Source organism: Callospermophilus lateralis, chromosome 14 (assembly GCF_048772815.1).
Source record: "Callospermophilus lateralis isolate mCalLat2 chromosome 14, mCalLat2.hap1, whole genome shotgun sequence".
NCBI classification, from domain to species: domain Eukaryota; kingdom Metazoa; phylum Chordata; class Mammalia; order Rodentia; family Sciuridae; genus Callospermophilus; species Callospermophilus lateralis.
Genome location: NC_135318.1, coordinates 24,818,830 through 24,834,668, shown reverse-complemented (window position 1 = coordinate 24,834,668; position 15,839 = coordinate 24,818,830). Strand labels below are relative to the sequence as shown.

The window sequence follows — 15,839 nt, the reverse complement described above, 5'->3', positions numbered from 1 at the left end:
AAATTTGAATGGGGTTTTAAAATCCACAATTGGACACAAATAATACACTTGACAGTTTTATCTTTCAGATCCAATGGAACCCTGACAGAACAAAACCAACCAAACAATTACAACATATAACACGAAGAGGGAGCTGGGGATGTGGCTCAATAGGTACAGTACTTGCTTAGCAATGTGCAAAGGTCTGAGTTCAATTCTGAGCACCACAAAACAAACAAACAAACAATAAATAAATAATACAGAGGATTGATGGCTGTCTTTTTTTTCTTGTCGTAAGTTGACTGTCACTGTTCTGTCATTCTTGGTGTAGCTCACCACCTACCAGACCTTAACACTATTTTGTTTTAGAATCTTTGATTTCCTGGTCACATTGTTTAACTCCTTTATCAAAGTGTGAAGACCTCTGTGACGTGTTCCCAAGAGTTTTTCATGTCCCCTGGTTCCCCTTTTTCTTCAGAGAGGAACTCACTGTTCCAGATACACCATCTCCTACTCAGTTGCAGATTCAAGGCTCCCACACACCACTTTATTTTATATACATACTGTCAGGAGTCACCTCAGCTTTCCTTTATGGTGACCATCTTAGAAAAACACCCTTTGTCCCCCCATGCTTAGGCCTTGAAAAGGCCAATTCTTTGTAGAAACAGCATTCCACACCATGGCAAACCATTTTAGAAACAAGACATACTAATTCACCTAAGTCTTTATTTATTTGGCTCTAGGAAGAATTTGCATGAAAATGAGCCTATATGGCAGGTACAGAATGTACTGTAACAGCACCAGAGAGGGACAGCCTCTCTCCTCTACAGAGCCTTGATGTTAATACATACATGTGACTTAGCAATAAAACCAGATAGTCCAGGAAAAAAGGAGCCCTTTAGGAAAAAAAAATCAGTTTAGAGTGACTTTTCCAATTGACCATTCCTTTTCATATATTTAAAAATTCAAATAATGGATACATTTGGAGGCCCAAATCTTGGCATAGAATAAAATCATGTTCATTTATTTTTTTCAGCATCTTAGAATTAGGAGGCATAAAATTAAATACGTTGAATGTAATAAATTCATCCATACAAGTGCAAGTCTCCAGCTATAATGCATTTTATGGCAGATTTATTATTTTTAAAATGTACCAGTAAATCAAAAAAGAGGGAGTATGTCCATTTAACTTTTATTGAAGTGTAGGTAGGAGGTCTTCAGAAATCAAATATGAGCATGAAGATATGGCCAAACATAAAATCTATCAAATTCAGTGAAAAGTTGCTGACTTTAAATAGTAGTTGTAAGAATGACCAATATATATTCTTTGTTAACAATCCCTCACTCTACAGTAAAAAAAAAAATAAAATAAAATAAAATAAACATTCAGTAAACATTCTTTCCTAAGGTAGTTTCCCTTATATATCAGTGATTTATCCATTTCTTTGTATACACAAATTTGTTGAACATACCAATCAGTGGTTCTCACAATTGAAAAATAAAAGCACAAAAAGTTTACACTCTTGTACAGGTAAATAAAAGATCACCTTGAATTAAACTGGATCTCCTTAAGGGCATAGTATAGTTTAAGTCTCATTACCTATTACATAATTAGTTTCTTACATACAAATATTGACATATTTGGCTTGTGCTTCGAAGCCTTTGTTTCTATAAAATCCATGTCAATGCAGCTCATAGCTGGAAGTCGCTGGACAGGTCTCTGCTGCTGCTGGCTTTGACCTGGTCATGTGTTAGCGCATCCTCCGCACCTGCTGTGGCCCTGCACACCTCGGAGGCATCGGCAATGTCAGGGTCCAAGCCTTCAGGACAGGGAAGTTTTAGCAGCTCTTCACGAAGTTGAGCAGTATGACGCTAAATGAGAGAAAATTGCTAACATTAGAACAGTAAACTCTAGGATTCACCAAGGAAGGAATGGGGTTTAAACAAACTCCAAAGCATCAGGCTTATAATTATTTGCTGAGTGTTTCCTTATGCTAGCCACTGTTACAGGCACTTTATACAACAAGCAATAAAAAAACCCCAGCAAGAGTCCCCAAACTCCAAATAAATATAGTTGCTGATAAGTCCTCAGTAACGTGCCCACAGACACAACCAGGTCATAAACCTTGTCAGATACAGCATTACTGATGACTTACAAGTCATCATTAATTCAATACAGACATTTTAAAAAACTAAAGATGGTAACCCCTTGACTTATCATATATGCTGTCTCTACTTAAATGTATTTTGAGAGAAAGACAAAAGAATAAATCAAAATACACCGAGGCTGGGGATGTAGCTAAGTGGTATGTGTGAGGCCCTGGATTTGAACTCCAGTATTGCAAAAATTAAATAAAAATAAACCCATTGCGAGAAAATAAAAATAAGTATTAAGTACTAGGCTCAATGTAAATATTTATAAATGGTTTTCATATTAATTGTCTATTCCCAGAACAAACCTTAGAAATAATTTTTTATAATATTTTTAGTTGTCAATGAACCCTTATTTTATCTATTTATATGTGGTGCTGAGAATTGAACCTTGTGTCTCACATATGCTAGGCAAGCACTCTACCTAGACTAAGCCACAACCCAAGCCCTTAGAAATAGTTTTATCATTAGAATTTTTTAAAATTTGAGCAAATGAAAAAGAACATTAAGAGAATAAATAACTATCTATTATTCCATACTGACATTTACAGAAATATGTAAACATGAGGAGAGTGGGTAGTTGACTACAAACCTAAAGTGTTCTTTATAACTTCTGATGGGAGAGAAATGAGATTATATAATCATACCAAGGTCTTAGAAAATTAGTTTTATCAATAACCGACTCTGAAAATTAATCAACAGGTAAAGAACAATGTTTATGTCTGAGATGCTGTGTAAAACACTGACAATATAAAGGCTATGGGACAAGTGCAGTCGTGCCCACCTATAACCCAGCTACCCAGGACGCCAAGGCAGGAGGATTCAAATTTGAGGCCAGCCTGGGCAACTTAGTGAGATCTTTATCTTGAATTTAAAAAAATGCAAAGTACAGGAAGGTGCCCAGTGGTAGGGTGTCCTTGGGTTCAGTCCCCAGCATGTAGAGACAGACTGATGGATGAATGGGCATGGGAAAGAAAGGGAGAAGGAGAGAGAGAGAAAGGCAGGCAAGCGGGGAATAAGCACAATAAGACATAATCTCTGAGCCTGGAGAGATTAAATTCTGATTGAAGGTATAAGACAGAAACAGGGTAAGACAACTGCATGGTTACAGACACTAACCCTAACCCTAACCTCACTAATTAAGGGGGGAAAATGATGGTAAAAAGCATTAATTGCTCCTGTTTGATAATGAAAGAAGATAAACTGTTTTATAAGAATATGAGCAAAACAGAACTAGCTTAGGGGGATGCAAGTCAAAACCTAAAGCTCTTAAGAATGGAATATTTTAACATATACAAAGTAGGCAGAATAGCAAAATAAACTCCCATGTATCCACCACCTAGCCTCAGTTATCAGGTCATGGCCAGTCTTGTTTCATTTATATTTCCACCACTTTCTTCTCATTTTGTTTTGAAGCAAATCCCAGACATCATAAGGTCTGTCATTCATAAACATTTTTGTACACAAGCCTGAAAAGTTAGGTATAATTTTAAAAATCACACCGACAAAACTAACAAATCTTTATCATTGTTTACTTGTTTTAAATGAAGACAGTTTTAGAATTAGAAGAAGTCAAAAAATTGAAGGTAGAGAAAGGGAAGATAACTGGTAGAGGATAAATGGTTCAGGTGAGTAAAAACAGATGATTTGCAAGCAGGAAAGGTGGCATTTAAAAGGAATGATCCCTATGCATGGGGGGGAAAAGTCTATGAAACCATCACATTTTACATTTCCATTCTGTGAATACCCAAGGTGAAAACAATTGTTTCTCCCTGAAAATAGGTTTGTATCATAGCCACTGACACCAATCAGCCATCAGAGATTCTACAACTCACATTCCCTCATTATTCCAAGTAATACAATTCTAGAAGGTAAGATACAGAGGTAAAGGCTAAAGGAATAAAAGAAATCATTCAGGCAGCCAACTTGTTATAGTCATTTTTTTAAGAATTCCACTAAACTGTTGGCCTAGTCCCTGAACCCATTTTTAGTTTTAGGAAATGCCAATCCATTGTGAAAAGAAACATTATCTTTACCATAGACTTTTGGGTAGTACTCTAGTGTTATGAAATTAACATTAATAAATTTTGTTTCTTTTCTTTCCTTTTTCTTTGGTACCAGGGATTGAACCCAAGGGCGCTTAACCACTGAACCACATTCCCAGCCCTTTTGCTTGGGGCCCTGCTAAATTGCTAAAGCTGGCTTTGAACTCTCGATCCCCTGGCTTCAATCTCCTGAGATTACAGGCAGTGCCACCAAGCCCGACCTAAACTTACTTTCTTTGGTGCCCTCCTTTTCTTTACCTCTTGGTGGGCACTGCTCAGTCAGTGCACATACAACTCTTCTTTCCAAACCATCACCAAGGCTCATGTTAGGCAAGCGTACTGACCTTGAGAGCTGCTGCATGATGAGACATGGTCCTGCCCACCCGCTTGTCACTGCTGTACTGCTGGATATCTGCAATCCACTCTTCACACTGTGCCATGATCTCAACTCTCTTCAAGTAAAAATGTTTGTGTATAACCTTGGTGAGGGAGGGAAGCAATTGAACAGAATGCATTTACCATCAGAATTTTAAAATGAAGTATGTAGACATTTTTAAAAAAATGACATTTTAGATTTCATGCAATTTTCTTTTGTCCATAAAAGTTAATTCCATGAACTATGCATCATTAGCAGGAATTCTTCCCTAATACCAAATGAAATGTGCTGAAATACCCAAATCACATCAGAAGAAAACGTCCAATCCCACACAGACACTCCAATAATCCTATCCAGACAGCTCGAGATACATGTGATGTAATATACTCAAAAGGTAAATAACCAGGGGAAAGGGATTTCCAAAGTACTGCCAAGACAAAAATTTTTATCTTTAAAGGAACAGCTATTCTCAAAGAACAGCTATTCAAGAAAAGACAGGTGTGTTAACATACTCCTGTAATCCCAGAAACTCAGGAGGCTGAGGCAGGAGGATCACAAGTTTAAGGCTCACCTTGGCAATTTAGTGAGACCAAGTCTTAAAAACAAAATAAAATAAAAAACAAATAAACAAACAAACAAAAAAACTAGGGATTTAGCTCAGTTATAAAAGTGACCCTGAATTCAATCTCTAGTACCAAAAAAGGAAAAGGAGGAAAAAAAAGAATAGCTATTTAAAATATTCTCAATGTCAAGGGAATTCATAGAGAAATCAGAATGAAGCTCTGTACATGGCACGATTCTTAATCTTTGGATTTTGTCTTCTGGTTAACTATGGATACAATTTTACTTTAATGAAGTTCAACTTCCTTGTAGTAACTGTGGCTTACATTTGGAATTTAATTGAAAAAAAAAAAAAAAAAAACGCCAAATTTGAAAATTTTTGTCTATTCCTGGGGCTGGGGATGTGGCTCAAGTGGTAGTGCGCTCGCCTAGCGTGCATGAGGCACTAGGTTTGATTCTCAGCACCACATAAATGTGAAATAAAGATACTGTGTCCACCTAAAACTAAAGAAATATTTAAAAAAGAAAAGAAAAAGAGTCTATTCCTGACAAATTTAAATTTAAAAACTAGACACTAACTTGGAAGTATTATTCTCTATTCTGGTTGAGGTCCTACATTGTGCAATGAGCTTCTCTGGCCTAAAGAAAGGGGGATAATACCTATATAGGAAAAATTACTATGAAGACTGATATAGCCATAAAAGACCAAGGAGACTTTATCGTATTTAACTGTTTTTTTAAAACACACACACACATATATATATTTAGTTGTAGATGGACATAACGCCTATATTTCATCCATTTATTTATTTATTTTTAATGTGGTGCTGAGGACTGAATCCAGTGCCTCACATGTGTGAGACAGGGAGCTCTACCACTGAGCCACAACCCCAGTGTTTAACTGTTTTTGAGATTGATCATTATGGGGACTAAAAAATTAAGACAGCTTGATATGAGAAACCCTAATCGTGAGACCAAATGGGAGATGAGTGCAACAGAAAAAGGTACTTTAAATGACACAAACAAAAACAATTAAACAACAAAACAACAAAACCCCAGAGGAGTTAAAAGAGAAACGAATCACATTTTATTAAGAAAATTCATTAATGTAGGATTGGTTCTAATGAATCAGAAGGGTAATTATACTTATTTGCTTTTTTATAAGTCATTCTCCTACTGAGTCTCCTATATTTATTCTTGGGAAGAAAATTTTTATGTAAAAACCAGTAAGATATAATTAAATACAATTTTTATTTTTTATTTTAGTTGTCAATAGACTTTATTTATTTATAGGCAGTGCTGAGAATCAAACCCAATGCCTCACATATGCTAGGCAAGTACTCTACCTTGAGCCACAACCCCAGCCTGACTAAATATTTTTAATACATTTAAAAACAGAAGTTTAAAACTCACAGAAAAATGCAAAAATCACTGTGTACATCTGAATACATTTTTATTTCAGTGCACACACCTCTACCCAAAGATAATAAACAGAATCTTACCACACACAAAAGAAGCTCCCCATGTGCTTCCTCTAACCACTAATCTTCATCCCAAGGAATATACTGTCCAAACTTACCTTTTTGATTTTTTTGCAGGGCTGGAGAATCAAATCCAGGGCCATGTACTTGTTAGTACACTACCACACAACTATACCCCAGCTCCTATTCTGACTTCCTTAAGCCTAAGTTACTTTGCTCTTTTTTGAACTTTATGTAAGTGATATCATTTATAGGGGAAACGAATGACGAATCATGATTCAGTTTTATATACTGAAAAGTTAGGGATGGAGATGTGGCTTAATGGTAGAGTGCTTGCCCAACATGTGAGGCTCTTGGTTTGATTCCTGCCCCCCACCACTCCAAAAAATTAAACATTGATTTTCTTCCTCTATATTGTTCAATTTCTAGTCAGTCTCAGAAACTTATGATGAAGGGAAACAATTTTAAGAAAGAAAACTGTTTCGGGAGACAGTTAAAACAAGATGCCAGGCGTGGTGGTGCATGCTTGTAATCCCATACTCACACGAGGCTGAGTCAAAAGAATCTCAAGATGAGGATAGCCTTAGCAATTTAACGAGACTGTCTCAAAATAAGAAAATAAAAAGAACTAGGGATGTAGCTCAGTGGTAAAGTGCCCCTGGGTACAATCCCCAGTACCATAAAAACAAGATCTAGTATGCTTTTGACATAATAGGTGAAAAGCATTATCATGTTTAGGCAGACTATGGGGACAACTAGTCACAAGAAAAGAGCCCTGCCTTGGAAAATAGTGAAATAAAAGCACTTGAGAGAATCAACACAGCTTTTAGAAACTATTATATAACTGATAACTTTGTATTAAAGGGAACATCTTTTCCTTACTGTTTACATATATACGTTAGTGTGGAACATTTTAGTGACATGTGTAGAAAGTTTGCTAGCAGAACGGTAACCATTAAAAAAAAAAAAAAATTAGGAATAAGGCGGGGGATGTTGCTCAACTGTAGAGTACTTGTCAAGCATGTGCAAGATTGTGGGTTCCATCCCCAGCATCACCCAAAAAAGGAAAACAAAAAGAAAAACTATCTTTAAATATTTCAAATATATTCAGATGTCTTTTATGTGGTTTGATTTTATTTTTAGGTATTAGGAACTGAACCCAGGGGTGTTTTACCACTAAGCTACATCCCCAGCTCTGTTCATTTTCAGACAGGCTAGCTAGCCTTGAACTTGTGATTCTCCTGCTTCAGTAGCCAGAAAAGTTGGAATTGAAGTGTGTGTCACTACACCCAGCAGAATATATGTGGTTCTAAACTCTACCCATTCTTTAATATTACTGATAGTTTTAGCTCTAAAAACTAAGAGTTAGTATACCACATACTCTACATTTAAAGTCAAGTAAAACTAACAAACCACATTCTCTAATGCCTTTAATAAAGTATTTCATTATTTTATTGAACATACCTCTTTAAAGCATGGTGAAGGGTTTCTGATTTGTTCTAGCATTGCCCATTTAACTGTTGCTTGTCGAATGTTTCCATCATATTCCCGAGAACTCTGTGTGCCACTGGGAGTGCCTCTAGATCGTTCGTATCCTGGTTCATTAAAATAAGGCTCAGCAACTAATATAAGGGACTGGACAGACACCAGAACCTGAGGAATGAAGGAATGACGATGATAATACAAGAGCCACAATGATAACATCTTCACTATCAGTAAACTGCTATCTTGCTAACACACAGCTAATTCCTAGTAGTATACTATTTTAGCTAATATAGCTATATGCCTAGTTAATATCTTTGAAGCCAGAGAAACATTAGATACCACTTGCCTGCTTCATAAATGAAAAAGGATTAAGAGCAATTGCATTTTGATTGGCATGATAACCAAAAAAAGTCATAAAAACATTATATAGACATCAACTAATAAAATGAGCATCTTGCCAGGCAGGATGGTAATCCCAGTGGCTCCAGAGGCCAAGGCAGGAGGATTGTGAGTTCAAAGCCAGCCTCAGCAAAAGCAAGGTGCTAAGCAACTCAGTGAGATCCTGTTTCTAAATAAGACTAAGGTCAACGATAGGGGAAAAAATTTAATCTTTACAATGTGAGACAAAGATCTCATGATTTTGAAACTTTCTGTAACTATATATACCATTGAAATAAAGTGGTTTACTTTCCCCTAAATCAAACCTCACTCTTCTAAAAATAGCAATCCAGGGCATAGTTATTAGTCCTGTCACTGCCCCTTTTAAATAATCATCTTCTTCTATTAATACAAATAGGATATAACGCTCATTTTTCTATAAAAGCAGAGAAATATTCTTTTTAAAAAAATATTTATTTATTTATTTTTTTAGTTTTCGGTGGACACAACACCTTTGTTTGTATGTGGTGCTGAGGATCGAACCTGGGCCGCACGCATGCCAGGCAAGCGCGCTACCGCTTGAGCCACATCCCCAGCCCCAGAGAGAAATATTCTAAATTAAGTATTTATCATAAATCTATAAAAAAGATCACTATTTATTTATTTAAACTTATCCCTTTTGAGACAAATAAATTAAAATTTACTTCAGATTCATACCCTATTTGATAGGCTTCTAAAGGAAGTCTTCTAAAGGAAACAAAGAATGGGTGTTTTGTGTACCAGAAAAAAAAAATTACATTTGGGAAATTATGTTGATATAACTTGCTATTTGCTAAAGGAAAAAGAAATACAATGAATTATAAAGTTTGAATTTGATAACAACAAATATTTTCAGGAATATCACTAGGTGTCACAGAAGTCATTACCTTTTATGTATTTTTTAAACATGTTTTTGTAAGTAAATAAATGCATTTTTATTCATATCTTCTTTCACCTAGTGCAAAATAAGAACGCAGGAAAGGAATCTTTCAGGGTAGGCCAAACTTGGAAGGCTTATATGGGGATAACTTTCAGTTGACTTTCTTAAAAGAAATGCTAAACTGTAACTAGGAATTTAAAATATTATGTACCAACAATGACTGTTGCTGCTTTCTAAATGAACAAGGAATAAAGTTTATTCATTATCAGCATGCTTTTGTGTCTATCTCTTTGCTGGGCTTCTGAACAATTGGGACAAATGGAACATTATGTAACATACTTATTATACTTGCTCAAGAGACTTGTGGAAAATTAAAAAATTTAAGATTCTGAAATCTGTGTCAAAGGCTCTACAAAATAAGGCCTATAAATCCCGCGTTTTATGAATTCCAGGATGGCACTTGTGAGCCTCAGATATCAAGTTTTTATAAGATAATAGAACAAGATTAGACATGAAGAAATACATAATACCAGTATTGTATTAAATTCACAAATAAACCCTAAAAATGTGAACTGCAAGATAGGAGAAACCTACTTATATCACCTTGCTGCACTGTAGTGTATATTAAGAGCAACTTAGGGATTTTTTAAAAGGCAATTTTGACAAAACTAAAATTCTGACTAATGCCCCAACTTCAGACTTTAAGCTCTAGATGAGATTCCACAATACTAACTGCTCACCTATCAGCTTTTTAATATTTATTTCCTATCATTCTATCATGTTTGGGTTAACTATGTTTATTCTTGGTCATGGAAAAAAAATTTCAAACATATATGCTTATTTTGTAAATGAAACTGTCAGAAGTTTTGTTTACTTGCAAAAAGCTTGAGGTCTGAGGATTCCACTTCTCTTCCGGTCTACCATGCCACGTATTTAAGATGCTTAAACAAACCTAAAGAAGAGGAAAAAATAGAAAAAAGAATTCAAAGTACTTAAAATCAGACTGCCACACCTAGAAGTAAAAATAAAATGCTCTCATGTCAAGGTATTTTAGTTTTATGTCCCCTAAGAAACCCCTAAAGTCAGCCTCTAAGAACAAATTGGTATTTTCACATGTGATTCAAATCTGTGTAGCACTACTTTCTTCATAATGAAGAATGAGCCAGCACCTGTTACATGTATACACACTCGTAACACATATTTTCATGAATAACTTTCCCTAAAACCAGACAATTTTAGTGAGAGAAACTGGTACGAGTTTTTACACTTTTTTTAAGCTTTTTTTTTTTTTTTTTACAAATTTCTTTCTGAATTTGGTAAATTCTGAAAATGGGTTATGGCTTAACAGAAGAGAACTTGATTTTATATCCACCCCTACATTCCATTTGCTATATAATGTTATTTAGGTTGAAATATATGGGTCGAATCTGGCTTCCCACAAAAAAGAAGGTGAAAAAGGAAGGCCTTCACAGATTCCCTGAAGGTCTTGAGGATTCCCAGGGTTCTTCAGAACACACTTTCTGACACATTAGAAATTGTTCACTTAGACAGCAAAACTCAAAACAATATACTGAATGCAGGTTAAAATGGGACATTTTATTTGTATTTACAAATTACTCTTGTGATTAAAAAAAAAATAGCAGCATACTACATTATTTTCTCCTGGCATAGTTGCTTAGTGCCTCGCCATTGCTAAGGTTGGCTTTGAACTCATGATCCTCCTGTCTCAGCCTCCTAAGCGGCTGGGATTAAAAGGCGTGCACCACTGCACCTGGCCAGATTTGTGAATATTTAATGATAAATTTGCAATTTCAAATAATGGGCAATAAATGTAGAAAGTAAATAGTCCTTAAAAAGCAGAGAGATACTTCTCTTTACTCTTTCAATACTGTGTGAAAGTAGTAATTCAAAGTGCACCAGCACATTTAGCATATAGCTTCTAATAATTAGACTTATATCTTTTTAGCTTTGTGTATTATTAAAATTACTATTATGGATATAATCCCATTTGATCATTAGAGCATTCCCATGATATTCTGTGTGTGTGTGTGTGTGTGTGTGTGTTTGTGTGTTTGCAGTGCTGGGCATGGAACTCTGGGCTTCAAGCATGCCAGGCAAGTACTCTACCACTGAGCACTGAGTGACAGCCACAAACCCATGGAAAGTACTAGTATGCAAACTTTAAAAATAAGTTTGGGGGCTGGAAGTGTACCTCATGGATACAGCACTTGCTTGGCATGCACATGGCTCTGAATTTGATCCCCAGCACCAAAAAAAGTAAACAATTAAAAGTAACTTTTACAATTGTGTGATTCATGGAACACACAAATATGATGGAAAAAGACTATATAATTCAGCACAATGGACTCCCAATTCCATACCCCTTATCCCTTACCACTAAACTGTGTATCAATTTCTTATTCTTTCGTTCTTCCTTTCTATATTTTTTTATTGGGGGGGAGGGGGGCGGGGCGCGCAGTACTACAGATTGAACCCGGGGATACTGTACAGCTAAGCTACATCCCCAGGTTCCCCCATTCCACTTTTGAGGCAGGGTCTTGCTAAGTTGCTGAAACTGGCCTCAAACTGGTGATTCTTCTGCCTCAGTCTCCCCAAGTCACTAGCATTACAGGCATGAACCACTGTACCTAGCTAAAATTAATTTCTTAAATATTAATTTTAAATATTAATATGGTAATTTGGCCACAGATCAGAGGCAGGGAGATCCTTTCAAATCTAAAAGGGAAATCAGTAGATACCTTGAGGATATCTTTGATAAAATATATTGATGATGAGAATATCAACTGCTTGAAGAAAGAAACATCTGCTTGTAAAGTCTATACTTTTCTTCTCACCCAGTGTTGATTTTTAAACATTAAATATTCACCATGAAAACTACCACCAAAATTCCATCAAACTGCCCAAAATAATTTTCAAAAGTGATAGCTGCTCTTTTAAATCTAATTTTTAAAAGACTTACTGTCATTAAGAATAAAAAATGATTTACTCTCATAACATTATTTTTATTATACCCTTGTCAGTTTTTTTAAAAAAATAGGAATGCATCTTCCTTTTTAGTACAGAATATGTGAAAACATTTTCACATTCATTAAACTTTAAAAATAAGTCCACAAGTGTGGCAGTTATGATGGCAAAGGAAAAAAAAAAGGGCATGATTTACAAAAAAGAAACAGTTGATGGTATTGTGCTTTGCCATTTACCTACTTCTAAGCCTATGTGAAAAGATGACTAAAAATGGAGATATGGAAAATAAGGACAGTTAAGAGACCATCTTAGACACTGGCTCAGCAGTATTCCAAGTGGGGAAAGCTCTCAGCAGTTGGCTACAGAATGGGCTCCATAAGTTAGTTCATCAGTAATTTCTTAACAAAATAAGTGCTTATTAACACTGTAGTGTTTCTGCCCTACCCCCCACCCCACCCCAGGTAACATTAGGACCTCTTTTGAAGTTAAGTAAAAATATTAACCTACAACATTTTATTAAAATTAAAAGTTAGCCTGCCATCGCTCAGTCTAGGCGGTGGCATCACTTAGACATGGTGACCACAGATACATTGAAGGGCCAAAAGTCAGAAGACCAAAAAAAGTCCAGTCTTGGTTCTTCTACTAATGAGAAGTATGTCCTTGAGCAAATTATTCTACTTCCATGTGACTAAGTTTCTTCATGATTCAAAAAGGAAATGATTGGTCTAGGATCACCCATAAGACTAGTGTTTCTGCCCTTTCAGATCCTTTTCTTACTCTTCAAGCTATCCTGTGCATATATAGAACTGAGGCATGAAGAAACCCATGTCTTCTCAGAACAAATATGACTAAAACAAAATTTTTGTTCCAATTACAAAAAAAAACCTTTAGATCCAATACAGTGGCATTAGAAACAAAAGACTATAATTACATTACCTTGCCATCGTTGTAAAGGTTTGGATTGAATCGCACACTATGACCACCAGTTGTCTCTAGATTCACAAGAGGGGGTGAACTGGGATAATCTTGAGGAAAATACACATCAAACTCAAAGCAGCCATTTGCATAGGGGGTGTCCGCTGGCCCAGTTATCAGAACCTGGTATTGACAGAAACACAGAGGCCTAGGTCACTTCCTAATTGCTGATATTTAGAAAATTAAAGCCAGATAAGAAAGACTTAAAGAAACAAGACTGTGTCTTGAGAGTCTACATACATCTCTACCAGAATAAAAGTGGAAGTTAAAAAAAAAAAAAAAAAAAAAAAAGCCTTCTTGGCACCAAGAAAGTTTACCTTTAATATCAAATACCCGTTAAATGAGTAAAGTACTTTCTTTTTTCTTTTGAGAGCTCTGCTTCATGACTTTCTCTATAGTGTTTTCCATAATTTTGAGATTCTACATACATTCACTACCATATCTCAAGGTATGAAGATATTTATCTGCTTTAAATCTTCAAATAAGTTACCACTTTAAGAACTAGCATTTTAATATTCTTTAGGATAATAACAGGAAAAACATCTTCTCATATTAATATGACAAAAACATTGGAGAGAACAGCAGGTGTTTCCCTAAGAGTTACTGGTAGTTAAAAAAAAAAAATACAGCAGATGATCCAATAGTGAATGCTATAATTATTTAATGAATTTTGAGTCAATCAAAAGATTATGTTACACAAGAGCAACAAAACTGTTTGTTAAGAGCTGTGGTGGGAGGGCAAATGGCACTAGTGTCTCATTCTGCAACAACACTGATAAATGCTAAGGGCTTTATATTGGGATTTTTCAAGTATAGCAGAATCAATTCCCCAGTATGGCTCATATGGTGTATTTAGTGATAAAATAATTTCCCAAGCAATAATCCTATGAAGGGTCCCATTGTTTTTAAAATTTATTTTTTGTAGTTGTAGACAGATAGAATGCCTTTATTTTATTTGTTTATTTTAATGTGGTGCTGAGGATCGAACCCAGCGCCTCATGCATGCTAGGCAAGCACTCTACCATTGAGCTATAGCCCCAGCTCGGTTTCCATTGTTTGTCAGAAGAAATAAGATGTGGCTCAACAGGTAAGGTCTATGAGGTTTCTACAGAAAGTTATCCAAAAAGTAAAACAAGTAAGCAAACAAAAAAGCTCCCAGAACACAATGGGTCAACATTCCAGCTATCTACTTGAGAAAGACAGAATATTTAACCCATAAATTTAAATCATAAAGACTTTTTTTCCAGGTGTCAAAATTTTAGGATTTTCTTAAGGCAGCACTTATAATTTAAGGCCAGATCATCAGAGTGTTAAAACATAAAAGGTACAGATTATAAATTTCTGTGTTGCCATAACTTTATTCATAGGCCTTTAACATTTGTAAATATATAAATTTCCTGGAAAAGAAAATTAAAAAGACTAATAACTAACAAAGTTATACTATAAAACATGATATTTTTTTCCTGGATAACAAGGAAGAAATCCTGTTTCCTACCGATCAGCATTAAATTCTTAAATACTGTGTTTTAAAACTGTGACAGGCCAAATACAAGGAAGGATGCTTTTTTGATATTTTTCTCTAAATTTTTATTTTATTTTTCTTTCCATGTTTTTCACTGGTTCACTACAGGTGTACTTAATGGTGAGATTTGCTGTGGCATATCTGTACATGCACACAATAGAACATCATAATTTACCAATATCATTCCCTAGTATTTCTCCTTTTCCTCCCCTTCTCCTTCCCCCGGTCCCTTTCTTCTGATTTCCTTCTGTTTTCACAAGACCCTGGCCTGAGCCCACCTTTCTTTACCTGTTTCCTCTCTAGCTTCTGCATATGAGAGAAAACATGAGTTCATCATCAGTCTGACCTATATACCCTGAACTAACATTAGAACAGACTCCTTTCACTGTAATCCAAAGTGGTCAAAAAAATTTTCATTACATTTAAAAAATGCATTCTATTTCTATAGTTCTGATGAATATTTGAATACTTAGATTAGCCAGGGAGATAAGGGGCAGAGGTGTTTCTTTTACCTTCATGATGTCAAGTCGCTCCTCATCACAGCGTACAAACACGCTAGAGGATGATGACAGAGGCAGTGAGGTTGAAAGAGTCACAGCTTCCTGAGCAAGGCGGCGGGCTCTTGCAGCACTGTTGGCATCATTTGCATTTTTCACCTGAGACATGTAGTGGTAATTTACTTTAAAACCCAATTTCCCATCTTCATCTTCAGAAACCATCTCGAATGTATCTACAAAAGAAAAAAACAAAACAAAACAAAACAAACAAACAACAACAACAAAAAAAACACCACTCAACAAAAAAGAACCAGAATGGAATATAATTGTTATAATGATAAACATCACAAATAAATCACTAGTATCATCTTCCAATCACAATGGAGAGGGTTGTAATGTGGACAAACAACAAACTAGAAATGCTTACGATAACACTGTTGGATAAATGGATGTATAATAGAAGTAAAATCAAGAAATTATTTTTA

General features: G+C 35.5%; 1 protein-coding gene across 7 annotated transcripts in view; it reads right to left on the bottom strand.

Moving 5' to 3' along the window:
• Positions 1–691: 691 nt before the first annotated feature.
• The window catches only part of Birc6 (baculoviral IAP repeat containing 6), a 212,639-nt gene continuing 197,491 nt past the window's right edge, over positions 692–15,839 (bottom strand). For all 7 annotated transcript variants that reach the window (XM_076833780.1, XM_076833781.1, XM_076833782.1 and 4 more), the window contains 6 exons: positions 15,370–15,587; positions 13,297–13,458; positions 10,250–10,327; positions 8,058–8,246; positions 4,520–4,654; positions 692–1,851 (listed from right to left, as the gene is read on the bottom strand). In XM_076833780.1, the coding sequence (XP_076689895.1) occupies positions 1,672–1,851; positions 4,520–4,654; positions 8,058–8,246; positions 10,250–10,327; positions 13,297–13,458; positions 15,370–15,587 (962 nt within the window). In that variant the 3' untranslated portion in view covers positions 692–1,671. The remainder of the gene's footprint in view (positions 1,852–4,519; positions 4,655–8,057; positions 8,247–10,249; positions 10,328–13,296; positions 13,459–15,369; positions 15,588–15,839) is intronic.